The sequence below is a fragment of the Chiloscyllium punctatum genome, chromosome 35 (assembly GCF_047496795.1).
Source record: "Chiloscyllium punctatum isolate Juve2018m chromosome 35, sChiPun1.3, whole genome shotgun sequence".
In the NCBI taxonomy this organism is placed as follows: domain Eukaryota; kingdom Metazoa; phylum Chordata; class Chondrichthyes; order Orectolobiformes; family Hemiscylliidae; genus Chiloscyllium; species Chiloscyllium punctatum.
In genome coordinates, this window is record NC_092773.1 from 30,125,562 (window position 1) to 30,149,142 (window position 23,581).

A 23,581-nucleotide genomic window follows, 5' to 3' on the forward strand; every position below is an offset into this window, starting at 1 on the left:
CGCATACCACCATCTGGCCGAGAGGTTCTGGGGCCTACAAAAACAGGCTGCTGTTTTCTTTGGAGCACAGGAGGCCGGCAAGACCTGATAGAGGTGTGTAGGATTGTGAGGGACCATAGGCAGGGTGGATAGGAAGGAACTGTTGCCATCAGTCAAACGGTCAGTCACAAGGAGTGAAAGGCAGGAGGTTTAGTGGGCATTTGAGGGGAAAATGTTTTCATCCAAGAGGGCAGCAGGGCGTCTGGAATACACTATCTGGGAGTGGAGAGCGAGGGCTGCAGACATCAGAGTCGAGAGTGTGGGCGCTGGAAAAGCATGGCCGGTCGGGCAACATCCGAGGAGCAGGAGAGCTAACGTTTTTGGGCAAGAGCCTTGGGAGTTGAGGCAGGAAACCTCACAACCTTTAAAAAAAATTACTTGGATGAGCACTTGATCGTTCTGATCATTCAAGGCTGTGGGGAAAAGTGGAACTAATGTAGTTAGTAGTACATTTTTTGGTGTTAAGACTTGTTAGGCCGAAGGGTCTCGATTGTACTGTATGATTGACTGATTTATTGCCCCCCTTGAGAAGGTGGGGGCAAGCTGCCATCTTGAACTGTGGGGGACCCCCACACAGCGCCCTGAGGGAGGGAGTCCCAGGATTCAGACCCAGCGACACTGAAAGGGACGGCCATGTCGGAACGGTGAAGGGGCTCAGAAGGGAACTCGCAGGGGGTGGTGTTCCCATGTATCTGCTGCCCCTTGTCCTTCCCGATGGAAGTGACCGTGGTGTTTGGAAGGTGCTGTCTGAGGAGCCTGGGGGAGTTGCTGCAGTGTGTCTTGTAGATGGTACCCCACCGCTGTTACTGGAGCATCAGGGGGTGGAGGGAGTGGGGGTTTGTGGGGGTGGGGACAATCGAGCTGGGGCTGCTTTGTCCCTGGATGGTGTTGAGCTTCTCGAGTGTGGTTGGAGCTGCCCCCCCCCCCACCCCCCCATCCAGGGCAAGTGGGGAGTATTCCCTCACCACCCTCCTGACCTATGTTTCAGTGAAATGGTGAAAGACTGCAGAAGGATTTTGGGAATCCTCTTCCATGAAGCACAAAAAGCCCTGTCCAAGCTCGGCGCGCAATAGGGAAGGCCAGTGGAACATTGACCTTTATTACAAAGGGAACAGAATATAAAAATAGGGAGGTTTTGCTAGAACTGTGCAAGGCACTGGCCAGACCCCCAGCTGGAATACTGTGAACGGTTTCGGGGCCCCGTATCTAAGCAGAGATAGACCGGCCATCGGAGGCAGTCCAGAGAAGGTTCATTCGGCTGCTCCTCGGGATGGGATGGACCGTGTTGAGAGGTTGAGTAGGTGGGGGCCTGTACTAATTCGACGAATGAGAGGAGCCCTTATTGAAACAGATTCTTTGAGGATTTCACAAGGTAGGTGTGGAGGAGGTTGGAAGGGGAATCTCATAGAAACCTATCAAATTCTAGCAGGGACCAGACATCATAAATGCAGGAAGGATGATTGAATGAGAGAATTATTGATTTTTACTGTCACATGTATTTGCAAAAATATAGCGAAAAGTATTTTTTGCCACAATCCACCACCTTTATTCCCCATCCACTGAGCATGCTCATATTGCCCCATCTCCCTATCCACACTGAGCATGCTCACATTGCCCCCATCTGCCCAACACAACTGAGCATGCTCACATTGCCCCCCATCTGCCCAACACACTGAGCATGCTCATATTGCCCCATCTCCCTATCCACACTGAGCATGCTCACATTGCCCCATCTGCCCAACACACTGAGCATGCTCACATTGCCCCCATCTGCCCAACACACTGAGCATGCTCACATTGCCCCATCTGCCCAATACATTGAGCATGCTCACATTGCCTCATCTGTGCTCCTGCTCTGAGCATGCTCATATTGCCCCAACTCCCCCCCCCTACCACACTGAGCATTCTCACATTGCCCCCATCTGCCCAACACACTGAGCATGCTCACATTGCCCCCATCTGCCCAATACACTGAGCATGCTCACCATTGCCTCATCTGTGCTCCTGCTCTGAGCATGCTCAATATTGCCCCAACTCCCCCAACACACTGAGCATGCTCACATTGTCCCCATCTCCCCCTTACACTTGAGCACATTACATTACCCTTCATCCCCATCCTGTTCTGAGCATACTCACATTGACCCCTTCTCCCCCACCATTCTGAGCATGCTCACATTGACTCGTCTGTCCTCCTGCTCTGAGCGTGCTTACATTGCCCCTTCACCCCGACCTACTCTGAGAATGCACACATTGCTTCATCGCTCCTCTTGCTCTGAGCATGCTCATATTGCCCCATTTTCCTGTTGCATTCTGAGCATGCCACATTGCCCCTTCACCTACCCCACCCCCCACTGCTCTGAGCATGTTCACATTCTCCCTTCTCCCCCTCAGACTCTGAGCATGCTCTCATCGGCCCATTTCCCCCTTTGAGTCTGAGCGTGTCCAGTGGGTCACAGTCGAAGGACTATGGTATGGGCTGTTGAGGACTGAGATGAGGAGAAACCATTGGGACCCAGAGGGTTGTAAGCCTGTGGAATTCTCTGCCGCAGAAAGCGGTTGGGGACAAAACTTTTGAATATTTTCAAGAAGGAGTTGGATGTAGTACTTAGGGATAAAGCGGGGAACAGGGAACTGAATTGGCTAAACTGTGGAGAGTGCCTGTGGTACTGAATACCCTATGTCTGGTCTCAATTTCCAACCAGTTTGTAATGGTACTGGTGAGTTTTTCAGAAGATTTGTAGCTTAGGTTGAGGCCCTGGATGTAGGTTTGGTCACCACACTTGGTAAGATCTTCAGTGAGCCACCAGACGAAGCACTGCTGGTGGTTCCTGCTTTCGATGGATATGTTTGGGTTGGCGATGTCACTTCCTGTGGTGATGTCATGCCTGCGGTGATGTCAGTTCCTGTTCTTTATCTCAGGGGGCGGTAGATGGGGTCTAACTCGAAGTGTTTGTTTAGATAGAGTTCCGGTTGGAATGCCATGCTTTGAGGAATTCTCGCGGGTGTCTCTGTTTGGTGTTGTCCCAGTCGAAGTGGTGCCCTTCCTTATCCGTATGTGAGGATACTAGTGAGAGCAGGTCATGTCATTTTGTGGCGAGTTGGTGTTCATGTAATTGGCATTAATGGGGTCGAAGGTCTTTCTCTTTTGCCAACTTCCTTTGACAATGAGTGCGCTTGCACCCTGCACGTCCTCTTATAATCGGAACCGCCCATTTCACGTTGTCCCCTTCCTCCTACCACAGGCCATGGACAGGAACACGAACAGGGGGGAAACCGAAAGCCGAGACACAGAGAATGCCAATGACAGCTGGCCGCCAGTTTCCCCCGAGCCCAGCGCCGCGCCGTTCTTGTGACAACCGCCCAGCCAGTGACGGGCATCGGTTTCCAAACGCTGCATCGAGCTCCAGGGAGGTGCCAGGGGGGTCTTCGCCCCCCAGATAACCACATTTTCTGTGTCGAGGTGGGTGAGGTACAACTCGACTAGAAAGAAGTGTGGGGGAGGGTATCGTGCACGCTGGGAGGATCACGGAGATCGTGACAATTTTGTTTTCTTTGACGGAACGTGTTGTCGTATTGCAGGGGCCGAGCTCGGGGCCAACCACAGTGGTTGTGGGTCTGGAGTCATGTGTAGGCCAGACCAGGTGAGGGTGGTGGCCAATTCACTTCCCGAAGGGGATGGGAGTGAACCGGATGGATTCAAACCACATTGAATTCAAATTTCACCATCGACCATTTGAATTCATCCCCCGCTAGCCTGGGAGCTGGCAGTGGTTTTCCCACAGAGACACACAATCGCATGCCTATCACCTACTCGGGTTAGATGCATATGTGTCCCTTGGCCTCCTCCTTTCCTGTCCAAACGTAGCAAGACCTGGACGATATCCAGGTTTGGGTTAAATATTGGCGTTTGACTTTCACACCATGCAAGTGCTTCGGTAATGACCATCTCCACCATCATTCCCTTGACGTTCAATGGTGTTACCATCACTGAATCCCCCCCCCCCCCCCCCCCCCCCCCCCCACCCACCACCACTATCAACATCCTGGGGGTTACCGTCTCCAACAAGAGAGAATCTAACCATCGCCCCCTTGACGTTCAATGGTGTTACCATCACTGAATCCCCCCCCCCCCCCCCCCCCCCCCACCACTATCAACATCCTGGGGGTTACCGTCTCCAACAAGAGAGAATCTAACCATCGCCCCCTTGACGTTCAATGGTGTTACCGTCACTGAATCCCCCCCCACCACTATCAACATCCTGGGGGTTACCGTCTCCAACAAGAGAGAATCTAACCATCGCCCCCTTGACGTTCAATGGTGTTACCATCACTGAATCCCCCCCCACTATCAACATCCTGGGGGTTACTGTCTCCAACAAGAGAGAATCTAACCATCACCCCCTTGAACGTTCAATGGTGTTACCATCACTGAATCCCCCCCCACTATCAACATCCTGGGGGTTACCGTCTCCAACAAGAGAGAATCTAACCATCGCCCCCTTAATGTTCAATGGTGTTACCGTCACTGAATCCCCCCCCCACTATCAACATCCTGGGGGTTACCGTCTCCAACAAGAGAGAATCTAACCATCGCCCCCTTGATGTTCAATGGTGTTACCGTCACTGAATCCTCCCACTATCAACATCCTGGGGGTTACCATTGACCAGAAACTGAACTGGACCAGCCCCATATAAACACAGCGGCTACAAGAGCAGCTCAGAGGCTGGGAATCCTGCAGCGAGTAACTCCCCTCCTGACTCCCCCCAAAGCCTGTCCCCACCATCGACAAGGCCCAAGTCAGGAGGGGGTGAGGGAATACTCCCCACTTGCCCTGGATGGGGGGGAGGGGCTGACAACACTGGAGAAGCTCGACAGTATCCAGGACAAAGCCGCCCCACACCCACAAACCCCCCATTCCCTCCACTTCCCCCCCCCCCCCCCCCCCCCCACCCCCCCCCGATGCTCAGTAACAGCAGTGGGTACCATCTACAAGACGCACTGCAGCAACTCCCCCAGGCTCCTCAGACAGCACCCTTCCAAACCCCACGGGCCACTTCCATCGGGAAGGACAAGGGGCAGCAGGTACATGGGAACACCACCCCCTGCAAGTTCCCCTCCGAGCCCCTCACCATCCCGACTCGGAAATATATCGGCCGTTCCTACAGTGTCGCTGGTCAGAATCCCGGGACTCTCTCCCTGAGGGCGCTGTGTGGGGGGGTCCCTACACCACACAGGGTTCAAGATGGCCGCTCACCCCCCACTGGTGATTGAGGAACAGGGCAATAGACGCTGGGCCCGGCTCTGTGAAGGTACCTGGATTTGAATTGTTGAAAGGATCGTTTAGAATAATGCAGGTAATCCTGCGCATCACTTTTCACCTAGGTAGAAGCTCTGGAAATGGGGCGACTCGTTCCTTTTGTGACCCAGAAGGCGGCAGAGGTCTGGAGTCCTCATCATGTGAAAATGCCCTTTTCAAACCGCAGCGTGCAGACCAAGACAAGAGCAAGAGCGGTAATGTAACAGGGAACGGTGGGCGATCCGCAGTGTGAACCGATCTCACCGACTCTTGCCTCGACTGACATTTCCCCCCCCCCCCCCCAAAGATTGGGCCAAATCAGCGCCAAAGTGGGGGGGGGGCCCAGTAGCTGCAGCCCAGCCTCTCGGACTCTTCTCCGTGGGCCCCAGGCAGAACCCGAAGGGCAGCCGTTAAAATTGTCGCCTCCTGCTTTAAGGACAGGCCGTCATCAATAGCGAGAGGAGCATTTGTTGCCCATTCCCTAAGTGACCTTGCTCACTTGCTAATTGCAGATGGCCATTACGAATCAACACTTCACTGTCCAGGCCCGACTAGGGTCAGGAGGGCAGATCTCCTGGGACCTTAATGAACCCGATAGGGTGTTTTTCGACAAGTTGATGAGAGGTTAAAGTCACCGTTGGCGCATGATTTGATTTTCCAGGTTTATGAGTTGAATTTACACAGGATATCTGAATTTCCTTGCCTTTCAGTATCATACAGAGGTGAAACGCTGGGATGTAGTCAAAGGCGTTCTGGGCAAGGCCAAGTTTGAATCCTCGAAGGATTTGGAGGTAATAGCATTGATTAGTTTGTAACCTCTCCACAGAACTCCAGTTTCCCCATTTACTTCTCATACCACTTGAACTCCTGTCTCATTCTTCACGGTCCTGGAACGTTTAGATTAGATTAGATTTCCGACAGTGTCGAAATAGGCCCTTCGGCCCAACAGGTCCACACCGACCCTCCAACGAGTAACCCACCCAGACCCATTCCCTCTGACTAATGCACCCAGCATTATGGGACAATTTAACATGGTCAGTTCACCCTAACCTACACATCCCTGAACACTATGGGTAATTTAGCATGGCCAATCCACCCTAACCTACACATCCCTGAACACTATGGGTAATTTAGCATGGCCAATCCACCCTAACCTACACATCCCTGGGCACTGTGGGTAATTTAGTATGGCCAATCCACCCTAACCTACACATCTTTGGACTGTGGGAGGAAACCGGAGCACCCGGAGGAAACCCACACAGACACTTGGAGAATGTGCAAACTCCACACAGTCAGTCGCCTTGAGGCGGGAATTGAACCTGGGGCCCTGGTGCTGTGAGGCAGCGGTGCTAACCACTGAGCCACCGTGCCCTTCCCTTTCTTTAGGGAAACATATGTTTCAGACACACAGCATTGATTTTAAAATAGGGTCAGATATAAAAGCATGAAATACGCTGGGCAGGGACAACACGGGGTTAGATACAGAGTAAAGCTCTCTCTACATTGTCCCCCAACAAACACTGTCAGGACAGGGGACAGCACGGGGTTAGATACAGAGTAAAGCTTGATTGTCCCCACACACCCCCCCCCGACACTTAGTAACAGCAGTGGGTACCATCTACAAGACGCACTGCAGCAACTCCCCCAGGCTCCTCAGACAGCACCTTCCAAACCCCACGGCCACTTCCATCGAGAAGGACAAGGGCAGCAGATACATGGGAACACCAACCCCCCTCCAATTTTCCCTCCGAGCCCCTCACCGTCCGTGTCTCGGAAATATATCGGCCGTTCCTTCAGTGTCGCTGGGTCAGAATCCTGGGACTCCCTCCCTGAGGGCTCTGTGTGAGGGGGGGTCCCTGCAACACACAGGGTTCAAGATGGCGGCTCAACCCCACCTTCTCAAACGGGGAACAGTAAACACTGGACTCAGGAAGTGATGTGCTCATCTCCTGAAAGAATTAAGAGAAGACCCAGGGGATGAGAGAACACCAAGAACCATTTACAGCCATAGAGTCATAGAGATGGACAGCACGGAAACAGACCCTTCGGTCCGACCTGTCCATGCTGACCCAGATATCCCAACCCAATCTAGTCCCACCTGCCAGCACCCGGCCCATATCCCTCCAAACCCTTCCTATTCATATACCCATCCAAATGCCTCTTAAATGTTGCAATTGTACCAGCCTTCACCACTTCCTCTGGCAGCTCATTCCATACATGTACCACCCTCTGTGTGAAAAGGTTGCCCCTTAGGTCTCTTTTATATCTTTCCCCTCTCACCCTAAACCTATGCCCCTCTAGTTCTGGACTCCCCCACCCCAGGGAGAAAAGACCTTGTCTCTTTACCCTATCCATGCCCCCTCATAATTTTATAAACCTCTATAAGGTCACCCCTCAGCCTCCGACACTCCAGGGAAAACAGCCCCAGCCTATTCAGCCTCTCCCTGTAGCTCAAACCCTCCAACCCTCCAACATCCTTGTAAATTTTTTCTGAACCCTTTCAAGTTTCACAACATCCTTCCTGTAGCAGGGAGACCAGAATTGCACGCAATATTCCAACAGTGGCCTAACCAATGTCCTGTACAGCCGCAACATGACCTCCCAACCCCTGTACTCAATACTCTGACCAATAAATGAAAGCATACCAAACGCCTTCTTCACTATCCTATCTACCTGTGACTCCACTTTCAAGGAGCTATGAACCTGTACACCAAGGTCTCTTTGTTCAGCAACACTCCCTAGGACCTTACCATTAAGTGTATAAGTCCTGCTAAGATTTGCTTTCCCAAAATGCAGCACCTCGCATTTATCTGAATTAAACTCCATCTGCCACTTCTCAGCCCATTGGCCCATCTGGTCCAGATCCCGTTGTAATCTGAGGTAACCCTCTTTGCTGTCCACTACCCCTCCGATTTTGGGGTCATTTGCAAACTTACTAACTGTACCTCTTATACTCATGTTCTCAGTGCTCTCCTGTTTGTTTTACAGTACGCTATTAAAGAGTACAATCAAAAATACGCCCACCTCTGGAATTTCTCAGGACTCCATGAGTACTTCCAGCAGGTGAGTCGAACTTTTTTCTCACAAATCCCAGCACAGACCTGTCTGATCTCTCTCTGTCTCTCTCAGAACTGGAAAAGGACAGTGACCAGTTTGGCGGAGTGGGCAGAGAGGTGGCGGATGAGGTTTGGTGCAGAGAGAACTGGAAGGTGGTCAGGAAAAAAATTGAAAGCCAATATGAATGGGGGGGGGGGGTGGGTACGTGCATGGATCGCTGAAGGTGGCAGGACTGAGGGAGAGAGCGTGGTTAATAAAGTGCCTAACGTCCTTGTCTTTATTAGTAGGGGTGGAGAGTACGAGAGGTGATGGTTACCTCAGACAAGCCACTTGTTCGACTCCCCCTCCCACCCCCACCCCCTCACCTGGGGTATTGTGTGCACCACATTATGGGAATGATGTGAAAATGGAGAGAGAGAGAGAGCGCAGAAGGGATTTACAACAACGGGGACGGGAAACATCAGCGACGAGGAGAGATGGAAGACGTTGGGAGCGTTCTCCTCAGAGAGGGGAGGGAGATCCGATAGAGGATTTCAGAATCGGGGGTTGGAGGGGGTGGGAGAGAGGGAGAAGCTGTCCCTGTTGGTAAAAGGAACAAGAACGAGAGAGGGCGGCAGACATTTGAAGGGATGTTCAAACGAAGCAAGGGGGACGTGAGACCGAACTCCTTCACCCAGCACGTGTAGAATGCACTGCCTGGAAACCTGGGGCAGCAGGGAGGGAAAGATCGACAGGGAGAGAACGGTGGCTCGGTGGTTAGCACTGCTGCCTCACGGCGCCAGGGAGCCGGGTTTGATTCCACGCTCGGGCGACTGTCTGTGTGGAATCTGCACATTCTCTCCCGTGTCTGAGTGGGTTTCCTCCCGCACTCCAAAGCTGTGCAGGTTGGGGTGGATTGGCTGTGCTACATTACCCATAGTGCTCAGGGATGAGTAGGTGGGGGTGGATTGGCCGTGCTAAACTACCCATAGTGCTCAGGGATGAGTAGGTTAGGGTGGATTGGCCATGCTAAATTACCCATAGTGCTCAGGGATATGAAGGTTAGGGTGGATTGGCTGTGCTAAATTACCCATAGTGCTCAGGGATGTGTAGGTTAGAGTGGATTGACCATGCTGAAGTACCCATAGTGCTCAGGGATGTGTAGGTTAGGGTGAATTGACCGTGCTGAATTACCCATAGTGCTCAGGGATGTGTAGGTTAGGGTGGATTGACCATGCTGAATTACCCATAGTGCTCAGGGATATGTAGGTTAGGGTGGATTGACCGTGCTGAATTACCCATAGTGCTCAGGGATGTGTAGGTTAGGGTGGATTGGCCAAGCTAAATTACCCATAGTACTCAGGGATGTGCAGAATAGGGTGGATTGGCCGTGCTAAATTACCCATAGTGCTCAGGGGATGTGCAGAATAGGGTGGATTGGCCGTGCTGAATTGCCCCGTAGCATCCAGGGATGAGTCGGCCAGGCGGATTAGTCTTGGGAAATGCACGGTTATGGGGGTAGGGTCGGGCTGGGTGGGATATTCTTCAGAGGGTCTTGAAGGCCGAATGGCCTCTTTTCCACATTCTTGGAACTCTGGGCATGTCAAGGAAGTGAACAATGAAATCCTTTGCTGGCACACTGAATGGACTCCCAAACTCTTAACATTCGCCTGGCCCTGTGTTTTTGTTTTTGCCACTGTCTAGCTATTATTTACTCATCTATGCTCCTTAACTCTGTGATCTGCCTGTATTGCTCGCAAGACAAAGTTTTCACTGTGTCTCGGTACACATGATGATAAATTCAATTCAATTCAACTTGAGGATAACTCATTGAAGATCTGGTTTTGAGAGTTCAGTTAATGATACGCACACAGCTACATTGGTAACAGTACCTTTTGGTTAGGCTGCTTTTGCCTGTCAGTTATGTCAATGATTTAAATAAGAGAACAGGCATGGTTAGTAAAGTCTGCATCAACATTAGTGGTATAGGGGGAAAGTTACCAACGATTGCAAACAGATCTTGATCAGTTAGATCAATGGGCTAAGGAGTGGCAGATGGAGTTTAATTTGGGTAAATGCGAGGTGTTGCGTTTTTAGTAAAACACACACTTAATTCCCGGTGAAGGGCTTTGGCTGGATTTTCCTGCTCCTCGGATACCGCCCGACCTGCTGTGCTTTCCCAGCACTGCTCCAATCTTGACCTCGACAGTTAAGGGTACAACAGAGAGACCGACAATGGGAGGGGTTCGGGTCCACACTTTCTTGAAGTTTGCCTCAAAGGTGTGGTTAAGGGTTTGGCAAGATGGCGGCGATTCTCCAGAACTGCTTGGGGACAGCTCTGCCTCACAGCCGACTGGTGTTTTGTTTTTTTTTTTGCCGTCCCTGGCCAACTTACGTGGTGGAATTATTAGTTTTGAAACCTTACATATTTGTTAATATTTGGGAAGGAATGCCAAAGGGAAAAGGAGCAAGCGAACAGCAAGCAGAGAGGACATTCCCCCCGCAGCACCTACCACAGCAGAGACGGCAGCAACAGCAGCCTCTCCCGAACTTCCCGGGGGACCTGACAGACTCTCAGGGATTGGCTGTGGCGATGGAGAGACTTCCCTTGAAGGTTGGGGCTGCGATTGAGGAGCTCCCCCGTGGGGAGATTCGTGCCCAGGGCCAACCCACCGCGTTCCATGCCGCAGGGGTACGAGCGGGAGACCCAGGGCCTCGGGGACAGGCTGGAGGAGGTGGAGGGTCGAACCAAGGTCTCGGAAGCTGCGATGGAGTCCTCATCCAGTCGGATCCAGCCGCTGGAGCGAGAGGTGCGGGCCTAGCGAGACGACCTGGAAAATCGAGGGCGGAGGACAAACCTCCGAATTGTCGGGCTCCCTGAAGGTGAGGAAGGTGAGCAGCCAGTCAGCTTCTTTGCTAGCGACATTTTCAGGCCTTCACGTGGAGTCCAGCAGGCTGCAGATTGAAAGGGCGTATCGGGTTACAGTCCCCGCACGGTCCTAGTGCACCTCCACTCATATAAGGACAAGCGAAAAGTCATAGAAGCTTCCAGATCCCTGGGGAAAGATCCGCAGGCGCTGCTGTACAAGGGGTCAACAATCCTGTTTTTTCCAGGATTTCTCTGCAGCTTTAATTCGAAAGAGGAAGTCCCTCGCTGAAGTTAAAAAGAGGCTGAGGAACCTGGACATCCAGTATTCCATGAGATACCCCACAGTGCTCCATTTCAGCCACAAGGACTCAGTTTATACACTTGACTCGGTGGATAAAGCTGAACACTTTGTAAACACTTTAAAATGGACGAACTGGCCGAAAGAATATGGTTAATGTTTGTTCTCTTTTCCTTCTTTCCCCATGTTTTCCCTTCCCTTTTTATTATTCCTTTCTTTCTCCTTAATAATTTCTTTTTTGGAAAGAGGGAAAAAAAACTACTTGGAATAAGTTGTTCCTTTTTTTTTGAATAACTGGATCTTCCGATGGGAAATCTTGTGGATGTTCTTTCTTGTCTTTCCCCCCCTTTTGCTTGCTCTACCTCTCTATTAGTCACAAGTAGGGGTGACATGGAGCCAGGGATGGGTGGAGTGCTCATCCTGAATTTGTCTTTTTTTCCCGTTGATTTAAGGATCATCTCCTTGTTTTTTTTTGTCTGGCCTAAGGCTGGGGCACAGTCCGGGTTTGAAGGAGCTGTGAAGGAGGGGATGGGTAGGGCGAGGAGTCTTCCATTCAAGGTTTTATAGTTAGGTTTCTTTGGTAGTGATAGTTGTTTCTAGTTATGATAGAGTAGTTTACGTATGTATAATTCTTCGACTCCATGAGTATTTGTTTGTGTTCAGCGCTTTGTAAGCAGGGTTCCCCCTCCCAGGGGTTCAAGGGTCTCTGAAAGGGGATATGGCTAAGTGTCTTATTAAATGGTGCACCTGGAAGATCAAGGGAAGTCATTCGCCTGTTAAAAGGTAAAAAGTGCTTTCTAGCCTTAAGAGGGAAAGGGTTGATATTGCTCTGTTGCAGGATGATGGGGAACACCTGAAGGGAGGGTTATGACAGGGTATTCTTTTCATCCTTTACTACTAAAAGTAGGGGAGTGGCAGTACTTATTTAGAAAAATCTTCTGTTCACGTTAGATGAGCAGGGACGGTTTGTGATACTTAAAGCCCTGATACATGGGGGGGAATACGGCATTTTAAATGTCTACTGTCCTCCGGCGCATCCCCTCAAATTTTTGATTAGTGCTTTCTCTAAGCTGAGTGCCTTTGGAACAGGGCACATTATTATAGGGGGGGGGGATTTTAATTGTCTTTTGGATCCAACAGTGAACAGGATGCCTAGTGGGCCCTCACTATCTCTTATGTGAGGAGTTGGGGCTGGTGGATATGTGGAGATGTCTCCATCCTATCGGCAGGGACCTCACCTTTGTTTCAAGCCCACATAAATGTCACACAAGGATTGACCTCTTTCTGGCTCCCTCGGCCCTTCTGGATTCGATTATGGGTTGTTAAAATTGGGAATCTAGCCATCTCTGATCACGCGGCGGTCGATTTGCAAGACAAGGCCAAGGGCGAGGGGCGAGGTTTGCGGCACTGGCGTTTGGACCCTTTTCTCCTTAAGGATTCCAAATTTGTGGAATGCTTTTTGAAGGGGTTTCAGGAATTCTTGACTATCACCTCAGGCACAGCTAGTAGTCCGTCTATGCTATGGGAGACTGCTAAGGCCTTTGCCAGGGGATTTGGCTAGCCGGAAATGACAGCAGCGTCTACTTGAGACGCGGTTGAAAGCCGCCGAGGTGGCACATTTTGCGGCGGCCTTCGGTGACTAAGCTACCGCGGATCACGGGCCCCCCGACCCCGGGCTGCCTCGAATTCAATACTGATGCAAACCGCAAAGAAAGAGCTTGCTTTTGCTCGACAAAGGCTGTTCGAGTATGGAATAGGCCAGGGAAGTATTTAGCGTACCTGACTAGGAAAAAGCGTGCTCCCCAATCCATTCCTGCAGTCAGTGGCAGCGCCGGGGTCCTGACGTACGATGCTAAAAAGATTAATGAGGCTTTTCAGAGCTTTTACTCTGAATTGTATCGGTCTGAAGGTTGCGAGGGCAGGAGGACTAAAATGGAGGCCTTTTTTAAGAACCTGGACCTCCCAGGGTTAACCTTGGAGCAGGCCTCTCTCCTTAATGCCCCCTTGACCGTTCAGTAAATACAGGAGGCCGCTAGGCAACTTCAGAGTGGGAAAGCGCCCGGCCCTGATGGTCTTCCGGGTGAGTTTTATAAGGAGTTTGTCGGGATTCGGTCAGGGATAGAGTTTGAAAGACGCAATGAGGGGCCTGAGGAGAGGGGTTTATCTTTGACGCAGTGTGCGGATTAGAGCCCGGAACGCGCTGCCTCAGAATGTGGCAACAAAACAGGAACGATCCCGACGTTTGCCAGAAGTGGCCGGTCGCTGCACTGTAGCAACTTCCACGCTCCCCGAACGCGGCCTCTTGACGACTCTTCTCGCTTCCTTCTAGATGCACGGTGCAGAACGAGAGTGTACCCTGAGGCGTCTGCTCCCAGACATGGCGAAACTGGCCCTGAAGTTGCCAGAGCTGTGCTCCAAGGTTAGTGGAAGCCGTCGGCAAGATTGGAAAGGAGGGGAACTCCGTATTAACCCTCCTTTTAAACCTTTCTCAGGCCACGCTCAGATACTGTCTGCATGTCTGGTTGGCTTAAGCCAAAAGGAATTGAGAGCTGCTGGAGGAGGGGGGGGGGAGGGGGGGGGTGCACAGAGATTTGGAAGGATAATCTCAGAAACGTGGGCATACGGATATTTTTAGATTAAATTAGATTACTTACAGTGAGGAAACAGGCCCTTCGGCCCACCCAGTCCACACCGACCCTCCGAAGAGCAACCCACCCAGACCCATTCCCCTCCCTTTACCCCTTCACCTAACACTACCGGCAATTTAGCTCCACACGCCTGAGGCGGGAATTGAACCCGGGGTCTCTGGGGCTGTGGGGCAGCCGTGCTAACCACTGAGCCACCCACGAATCAGGAAAGGATTGGGAGACTGGGACCCTTCGATCCTGAAAATAGAGGTGTTCAAAATCCTGACAGGTTTTCGATGGTGTGGCTACAGTGGGGGACTCTTTCCTCGTGTTGGGGAAGAGCAGAACCGGAGTCCCCTGAGAAATCCCAATGGGAATTGCAGAAGGAACGCCATTCCCCGGAGGGCAGGGTGGGGGGGGCAGCATGTGCCACATTCCCGATGAAGAGCTTCCGCTCGAACCGTCGACTCTCCTGCTTCCCCCGCCCCCCCCCCCCCCCCCCCCCAACAACGTTGTGATCCTGCCTCTTGGGTGGCTGCGGTCCTCGCTTTATCCCAGGATGCGGAACACGCTCCCGCTTGGAGCGAATTGTATCCGCATGTATCGGGGGGGGGGGGAGGTCAGATCTAAGCTCTGCAGTCCTGCCCCATCCAGCTGTGATGGTGGATGAGTCAAGATTATAGAGAATAATTGGCAGCATTCGATGCTGTTTTCTCTTGTGTGGCATGGTGGCTCAGTGGTTAGCACTGCTGCCTCACAGCGCTAGGGACCCAGATTCGATTCCTGTCTCGGGGCGACTGTCTGTGTGGAGTTTGCATATTCTCCCCGTGTCTGCGTGGGTTTCCCCCGGTTTTCTCCCACAGTCCAAAGATGTGCAGGTTAGGGTGGATTGGCCATGCTAAATTGCCCGTAGTGCTCAGGGATGTGCAGGTTAGGGTGGATTGGCCATGCTAAATTGCCCGTAGTGTTCAGGGATGTGCAGGTTAGGGTGGATTGGCCATGCTAAATTACCCATAGTGCTCAGGGATGCGCGGGTTAGGGCGGATTGGCCATGCTAAATTACCCATAGTGCTCAGGGATGCGCGGGTTAGGGTGGATTGGCCATGGGAAATTGCCCATAGTGCTCAGGTGCATTAGTTAGGGATAAATATAGGGATATGGTTGCTCTTCGGAGGGTCGGTGTGGACTTGTTGGGCCGAAGGGCCTGTTTCCACACTGTAGGGAATCTAACCAACCAAGGGGTGCTGGAAAAGTCCAGCAGGTCAGACAGCATCCGAGGAGCAGGAAAATGCTGGTAGGTGTGGGACAAGTGCTGACCTAGCTAGCGGCGCCCACATTCCCACAAATGAATAAAACAGCCGGCCATTCAGCCCATCCGCTCCTGATAGGATAATCAATTCCACTTCCTTTCCCTTCCCCCATTAAGCCTTGGTTCCTTCCTTGCTGAAAAATCTGTCCCCACCTTGAATGTTCTTAATGACCCGGCCTCGATAATTCCATGGTAAAAAAATTCCACAGATTCTCTAACCCTCTGAGGGAGCACGTCCCTCCTCAACTCTGTCCTAAATTACCCCCGAGATGATGCCCTCTGGTCCTTGGTTAGATTCCCTACAGTGTGGAAACAGGCCCTTCGGCCCAACAAGTCCACACCGACCCGCCGAAGAGTAACCATTCCCTATATTTATCTCTAACTAATGCACCTGACACTGTAGGCAATTTCCCATGGCCAATCCACCCTAACCCGCACATCCCTGAACACTATGGGTAATTTAGCACGGCCAATCCACCCTAACCCGCACATCCCAGAGCACTATGGGTAATTTAGCATGGCCAATCCACCCTAACTTGCACATCCCTGAGCACTATGGGTAATTTAGCATGGCCAATCCACCCTAACTTGCACATCCCTGAGCACTATGGGTAATTTAGCATGGCCAATCCACCCTAACCTGCGCATCCCTGAGCACTATGGGTAATTTAGCATGGCCAATCCACCCTAATCTGCACATCTTTGGACTGTGGGAGGAAACCCACGCAGACACAGGGAGAATATGCAAACTTCACACAGACAGTCGCCTGAGACAGGAATCGAACCTGGGTCCCTAGCGCTGTGAGGCAGCAGGGCTAACCACTGAGCCACCGTGCCACACAAGAGAAAACAGCATCGAATGCTGCCAATTATTCCGAACGTTTAGCATTGGAGAATATGGAAGACAGGTGTTTGGACATGGAGGTGGGTAAGTGGGGATTGATGGGATGGCATTGCCCAGAGTTGAGCGATCAGCCGTGATCGGTCTTCCTGCTGCCCTTCCTGCAGTGAGCTGGATCTAGGGGCGATGTTTATTTCTTCCACTCTCATTGCAGCCCATCCCGCTCCTGCGGCGAGGAACTCCCCAGGCTGTCAGCATGTCCCAGGAGCAAATCTCCTGCCTCCTGGCGAACGCTTTCTTCTGCACCTTTCCCCATCGCAACAGCACGCAGCCCAACTCGGAGTACAGCACGTTCCCGGGCATCAACTTCAGCAGGTCAGTGAGATGGTGGGGGGGGGGGTGCGGACACGCGGGTGCTGTCAGTCCGTGCTGCCCTTCCCATGCCTGGGGGATGCGGGGTTCAAGAGTCCACCCCAGAGCTCCCGAACAACGAAACCCAGGCTGAGACAGGATGGTGAAGAACCATCGGTCACACCTTTGAGTGTGGGAGTCGGGACGTCATGTGAAAGACGTTGGTGAGGCCTCGTTCGCAATACTGTGTCCAGTTCTGGCCAACCCTGCTACAGGAACAAGGTTACTAAACTGGAGAGGGTCCAGAAAAGTTATACAGGGATGTACAGGAACTAGAGGGTTTGAGTTAAAAAGAGAGGACGTATAGATTTAGATTAGATTCCCTACAGTGTGGACACAGGCCCTTCAGCCCACACCGACCCTCCGAAGAGTAACCCGCCCAGACCCATTCCCCTCTGACTAATGCACCTAACACTACGGGTAATTTCCCATGGCCAATTCACCCTAACTTGCACATCCCTGAGAACTATGGGTAATTTAGCACAGCCAATCCACCCTAACCTGCACATCCCTGAGCACTATGGGACAATTTAGCACGACCAATCCACCCTAACCTGCACATCCCTGAGCACTATGGGTAATTTAGCATGGCCAATCCACCCTAACCTGCACATCCCTGAGCACTATGGGACAATTTAGCATGGCCAATCCACCCTAACCTGCACATCTTTGGACTGTGGGAAGAAACCAGAGCACACGGGGAGAATGTGCCAACTCCACACAGACAGTCGCCCGAGGCTGGAATTGAACCCAGGTGCCTGGTGCTGTGAGGCAGCAGTGCTAACCACTGAGCTACCCATAGGCTGGGACATTTTTTTTTCCCTGGAGTATCGGAGTGACTTTACGGACGTTTATAAAATCCGAGGGGTGTGGATGAGGGGAATAACAAAGATCTGTTCTCCAAGGTGCGGGGGGGGGGGGGGGGGGGGGAGTGCAACACTCGAAGGCATAAAAGGGAATGTGAGGGGTCACCTTTTTCCACATAGAGGGTACATGGAACGAGCTGCCAGGGGAAGTGGTAGGGACAGGTACACTTACAAAATTTAACAAAAGTTTGAACAGGGACGTGGATAGGAAACCTGCAGCGGGACCTGAGCCAAACGCAGGCAAATCGAGACGAATGTTAGCTTGGAAACCCTGGTTGGCATGCACAGGTTGGCATGGACAAGGTCCTGGTTCTGTGCTGGATGACTGAGCGAACGCTGGGCGGCCAGAGGGTTACCATCTTGCGTGAGACACGTTCTGCCCGGGGCAACCCGGCAGGATCCCACAGCTCGCAAGGCCGGAGAGTCTTCCCCATTAGCACTTTCGGCCGGTGCACTCTGCCAGGGAACACTGGTGGTCTGTCTGAGCCAGCTGTGCAACAAATCGGACCCCCCCCGCCTGCTCCCCGGATCACGACTCTTCCTGACATTTCCGGAAACACGGGGATGACTGCTCCCGAGTGGGAAATTGAGTAAATTTCCTCTGCCTCTGATTCGACGTTGTCCTTTCTGTTCCACAGGCTGTTTGGAAACTCATCACCGAGGTTGCCTGAAAAGCTGAAGACTATTTTCTGCTACTTCAGCCAGGTGACAGAAAGCGGTACGTTATCTCGTTCCTTGGAGCCCTCCGGGGCGTCGGCTCCTTAAACCCTGCGTCGTCCCCGCCCCCCCCCAAGGACGAAACGCTTAACCCTCTCTCGGGTGGAGTCAACTGGATTCCCATTTCCAGGCCAGCAGGAGTGGAACACTGCCATCTAGTGTTCGCCGACTCCTTCAGCGACTGAGTAAACATAAAAGGGGGAAGTGGAACGAGCTGTGAGACTGAGAAGTCAATAAACTCCATCCGCACGGAAAAGGTGCCCTTTTCTGTTCCAGTTCCTCGAAGGGCCCTTTTGGGGTCGGGGCCGGAGGTCAGCAGTCAGCTAAGAGTCAGCCGGCTCCCCTCGGTCTTGAAATAAGCAATTCAGCTGAAGGCCCGGGAGCGCAGGCGTGACGTGAGGCCTGTACCAAAAGGCCCCTGGCTTAATTTCCCTTCACTGTTATTTTATTCCTCTGGAAAACCTCTTGTCTCAATAAACACCACAAGAGGAACTGGCGACACAGTTCTGAGCCCTGTTGTGTGGGGGGCACGAAGTGTGCGTTATCGTTAACGAAGGAATGGAAATCTTTTCGGGTGGCGGTGTTTAATCCAATCCTTTCTGTTGGCAGTTCCCTTTGGACTGGTGACATTCCAAAGATGTTGCATTCCAGAACCGATTCAATGGAAGAGGTTAGTTCATTTTTGGGGGGGGGTCCCTGCTTTGATGGTCTTTAACTCGGAGTCACACCCGATGTCAGTTTATAATCAGAGTATTACAGGACCCTTCTCTCTTCTCATTCAAGCACGCATCCAATTCCCTTTTGAAAGTCACCGTGAAGTCTCCCTTTAGGAGAAAAACCATCATTTTGAGCTGAAGGACAGGATAGCTCAACACAGTGGCTCGCAGGGCTGCCTCATAGCGCCAGAGACCCGGGTTCGATTCCACCCTGCTACCCCCGCAATGTGGAGTTAGCACATTTTTCCTCTGGCTGTCCCACAGTCCACCGATGTGCGGGTTAGCTGGATTAGACACGCTAAGTTGCCTCAGAGATGCGCGGGTGAGGTAGGTTAGTCATGGGAAAAACACAGGGTGACGGAAATGGGGTAGTGAGGTGTTCCTGGATGGGAGGATCGATGGCCAAACGTCCTGTTTTCCCCACTGCCAGGATTCTGTTTATCTTCCCTTTGGTTCTCTTGCCACTGGCACGGCAGCAAGTTGGATAACTAGGGTTAGAGAAAGAGCCTTAAACTCAGTAGTTGGACGTTGATGGTAGAAATACAACAGTAAAAAAACAAATTTCTTGAATCCGAACGATGTAGAATCCGATTTTGGGGAGGATTTGTCACTCAGGGTTGGAAGTTCGCTGGCTGAGCTGGACGGTCTGTTTCTCAGACGTTTCGTCACCGGTGCTCGGGAACATCGTCAGTGAGCCTCGGGTGAAGCGCTGGTGTTCTGCCTCGCTTCTCAATCCTCGGCCTGTTGTGGTGGGTGGTGTCGGGCTCGGTTCTGTCTCTGAGAGGTTGGTAAATGGGGTCCAGATCGATAGGTTTGTTGACGGAATTCCGGTTTGAATGCCTGGCCTCTGGGATTCCCGTGCGTGTGTCTCTGTTTAGCCTGTCCCAGGATGATGTGTTATTCCAGTCAAACTCTGAGCTGGTCATGTCTTCTGGTGTTTAGTTGGCGCTTTGGTGGCTAGTTTCCTGCCCGTCTGTCCGATGTAATGTTTGGTGCAGGCCTTGTATTCTGTATATGGTGGTCATTCTGCTGATTGTTGCTATGGAGTCCTTTAAATCCATCGGGAGCTGTTCCAGTGTGGGGGTAGGCCTGCCACGAGGGCCGGACAAGTCTGGGGATCATCTCTGAGATGTCTTTACTGTATGGCAGGGTGGCTAGAGTCTGTGGGCGTGTTGTGTCTTCCTGTTTAGGTCTGTTGCGTAGACTGCACTTACTTGTTCTCGAATGTGTTTTCCAAGTGTTTTCCCTCAGCTTCCCGAAGTTCCTGGGTGCTGCAGTGTGTTGTGGCTCGTTAATTAATGTCCTGATGCAGCTCCCTTTGGAGCGTCGGGATGGTTGAGTATCTGGGCAGTGTGTGTGGGGCTTACCTGTAGAACCGGTCCCCTCCAATCACAGCCCCCTCCTACATCCCGAGCCCCTCCAATCACAGCCACCTCTACATCCCGAGCCCCTCCAATCACAGCCACCTCTACCTCCCAGCCCCCTCCAATCACAGCCCCCTCCTACATCCCGAGCCCCTCCAATCACAGCCCCCTCCTACCTCCCAGCCCCCTCCAATCACAGCCACCTCTACATCCCGAGCCCCTCCAATCACAGCCACCTCTACCTCCCAGCCCCCTCCAATCACAGCCCCCTTCTACCTCCCAGCCCCCTCCAATCACAGCCCCCTCTACCTCCCAGCCCCCTCTAATCACAGCCCCCTCTACATCCCAGGCCCCTCCAATCACAGCCCCCTCTACATCCCAGGCCCCTCCAATCACAGCCCTCTCTACATCCCAGCCCCCTCCAATCACAGCCCCCTCCAATCACAGCCCCTGCTACATCCCAGGCCCCATCCAATCACAGCCCCCTCTACATCCCTGGCTCCTCCAATCACTGCCCCCTCCTACATCCCAGCCCCCTCCAATCACAGCCCTCTCTACATCCCAGGCCCGTCCAATCACAGCCCTCTCTACATCCCAGGCCCGTCCAATTACAGCCCTCTCTACATCCCAGGCCCCTCCAATCACAGCCCCTGCTACATCCCAGGCCCCATCCAATCACAGCCCCCTCTACATCCCTGGCTCCTCCAATCACTGCCCCCTCTACATCCCTGGCTCCTCCAATCACTGCCCCCTCCTACATCCCAGCCCCTCCAATCACAGCCCTCTCTACATCCCAGGCCCGTCCAATCACAGCCCTCTCTACATCCCAGGCCCGTCCAATCACAGCCCTCTCTACATCCCAGGCCCGTCCAATTACAGCGCCTGCTACATCCCCGGCCCCTCCAATCACAGCCCTCTCTACATCCCAGCCCCCTCCAATCACAGCCCCATCCAATCACAGCCCCTCTACATCCCTGGCTCCTCCAATCACTGCCCCCTCCTACATCCCAGCCCCCTCCAATCACAGCCCTCTCTACATCCCAGGCCCGTCCAATCACAGCCCTCTCTACATCCCAGGCCCGTCCAATCACAGCCCTCTCTACATCCCAGGCCCGTCCAATCACAGCCCTCTCTACATCCCAGGCCCGTCCAATTACAGCGCCTGCTACATCCCCGGCCCCTCCAATCACAGCCCTCTCTACATCCCAGCCCCCTCCAATCACAGCCCCATCCAATCACAGCCCCCTCTACATCCCTGGCTCCTCCAATCACTGCCCCCTCCTACATCCCAGCCCCCTCCAATCACAGCCCTCTCTACATCCCAGGCCCGTCCAATCACAGCCCTCTCTACATCCCAGGCCCGTCCAATCACAGCCCTCACTACATCCCAGGCCCGTCCAATCACAGCCCCCTCCACCTCCCCGGCCCCTCCAATCACAGCCCCCTCCAATCACAGCCCCCTCCACCTCCCCGGCCCCTCCAATCACAGCCCCCTCCACCTCCCCGGCCCTCCAATCACAGCCCCCTCCACCTCCCCGGCCCCTCCAATCACAGCCCCCTCCACCTCCCCGGCCCCTCCAATCACAGCCCCCTCCACCTCCCCGGCCCCTCCAATCACAGCCCCCTCCACCTCCCCGGCCCCTCCAATCACAGCCCCCTCCACCTCCCCGGCCCCTCCAATCACAGCCCCCTCCACCTCCCCGGCCCCTCCAATCACAGCCCCCTCCACCTCTCAGGCCCCTCCAATCACAGTCCTGCTAAACACTGCTATTGGCACCTCCTAACAGTGCCACCACCTGCTTCCCTGGAATCCGGTCAGTTTGCCCCCAAGAAAGCTAGGGCGACCCGCCCATGGGTCAAGGGGCAGGGGGTGGGGGGGGGGACGATAATGGCCTCAGTCCTGGGGTTGTGAGGTGGGTAGGCCTCTGATAGCCACTCTCCCCCTTGTCCTACTCTCGAAGGACCACTCCCCTTCCCCTCTGACACTCACAAAGAAGCACAGTCGCGGGAGGGGGGAGAAGGGCAGAGGTTGTCTGAGGAGTGGGCATTCGAGGCCACTCCCCCCCCCCCCCCCCCCCCTCTAATGCCTGTCACTGCTGCCTGTTTCAGCTCCATGTACAAGCTGACCCACCTGACGGTCAAAACCAAGGGGAGGATCGAGGAGGCAGGAGAAGGTGTACTGCAGGTAACTCAGGAATGGGCACCCAGGTAAAGTGGCGTTTTCCAGATCCATTCCAACACCCCCCCCCCCCCCCCTCCCCCCAAAGTCACTCACCCCCTTTTCATTATGACCCACCCATCCTTCCCCCCCCCCCCCCCCCCCCCCGCCACCTCCCTTAACCTTTCGGGTCAGGTGACCCCTCTCTCAGGACCCTGTTCAATCATAGCCTTCAGAGAAGGAAATGGCCTTCCTTACCTGGTCTTGGGCCTAACACGTGACTCCAGACCCACAGCGAGGTGGGGCAATTAGGGGAGGGGCACTAAATGCTGCAAGGGCCAGCGATGCCCTCACTTTGTGACTGAATAAGGAAACTCTTGAACTCTCGCTTCGCTCTCTACGGGGATGGTGTCGCCGGATCTGCTGAGCTTTTCCAGCGACCTCTGCTTCGCTTTTTGTTTCAAACACCCTCTACCCCCCACCCCCCCCCCCCACCCACCCCACCCAACCCCACCGCAGCAGAGTTTCACAATTTGGTGCCTGTTTCTGGATTGAAGGCTCTGAGGGTAACCATTAGTCCGCCATCTTGGGGGCGAGGGAGCAGAGGAAGTCCATCCGAGGGACACCATTACCCCATTTCAAGGGTGGGGGGAGGGGAAGGAAGCCACCATTCGGTATGGGCCAATATGTCACTCCTAACCCCCTAGCAGCAAGGCATGGTCGTCTCTTCAACTGCCCTCTGGGAGGGGCAATTAGGGATGATTGGGGGATTTGGTGGTGGGGAGGTGGGTTGGGGGGGGGTTCTAAGACATTGCCGGACCTGGTCAGTGTTACCCACGTCCCCGTGAGGGAGCCACCGTGCACTCTCACTCCCTCCAGCTCTTTTCTCAAAGGGAAGATAAGACCCACCAATCGAACGGGCGGGCGGGGGAGGAAGGAGGGGAAGGGCACCCACCGCTCCAATCCCCCACCCCACAGACCTCAGGGAGCTCTGCCCTAATGCCTTCTGGGAAAATCTCTTAGCCCTGCCCCT

At 53.3% G+C, this 23,581-nt stretch overlaps 1 protein-coding gene across 1 annotated transcript in view; it reads left to right on the forward strand.

The window, feature by feature from the left end:
- Positions 1 to 3,261: 3,261 nt before the first annotated feature.
- Positions 3,262 to 23,581, forward strand: part of LOC140459576 (poly(ADP-ribose) glycohydrolase-like) — a 126,450-nt gene continuing 106,130 nt past the window's right edge. Inside the window, exons 1-9 of the mRNA XM_072553821.1 lie at positions 3,262 to 3,499; positions 5,423 to 5,551; positions 6,047 to 6,127; positions 8,325 to 8,399; positions 13,869 to 13,958; positions 16,531 to 16,691; positions 18,232 to 18,311; positions 18,920 to 18,980; positions 22,500 to 22,598. Of these exons, the coding sequence (XP_072409922.1) occupies positions 5,438 to 5,551; positions 6,047 to 6,127; positions 8,325 to 8,399; positions 13,869 to 13,958; positions 16,531 to 16,691; positions 18,232 to 18,311; positions 18,920 to 18,980; positions 22,500 to 22,598 (761 nt within the window). The 5' untranslated portion in view covers positions 3,262 to 3,499; positions 5,423 to 5,437. The remainder of the gene's footprint in view (positions 3,500 to 5,422; positions 5,552 to 6,046; positions 6,128 to 8,324; positions 8,400 to 13,868; positions 13,959 to 16,530; positions 16,692 to 18,231; positions 18,312 to 18,919; positions 18,981 to 22,499; positions 22,599 to 23,581) is intronic.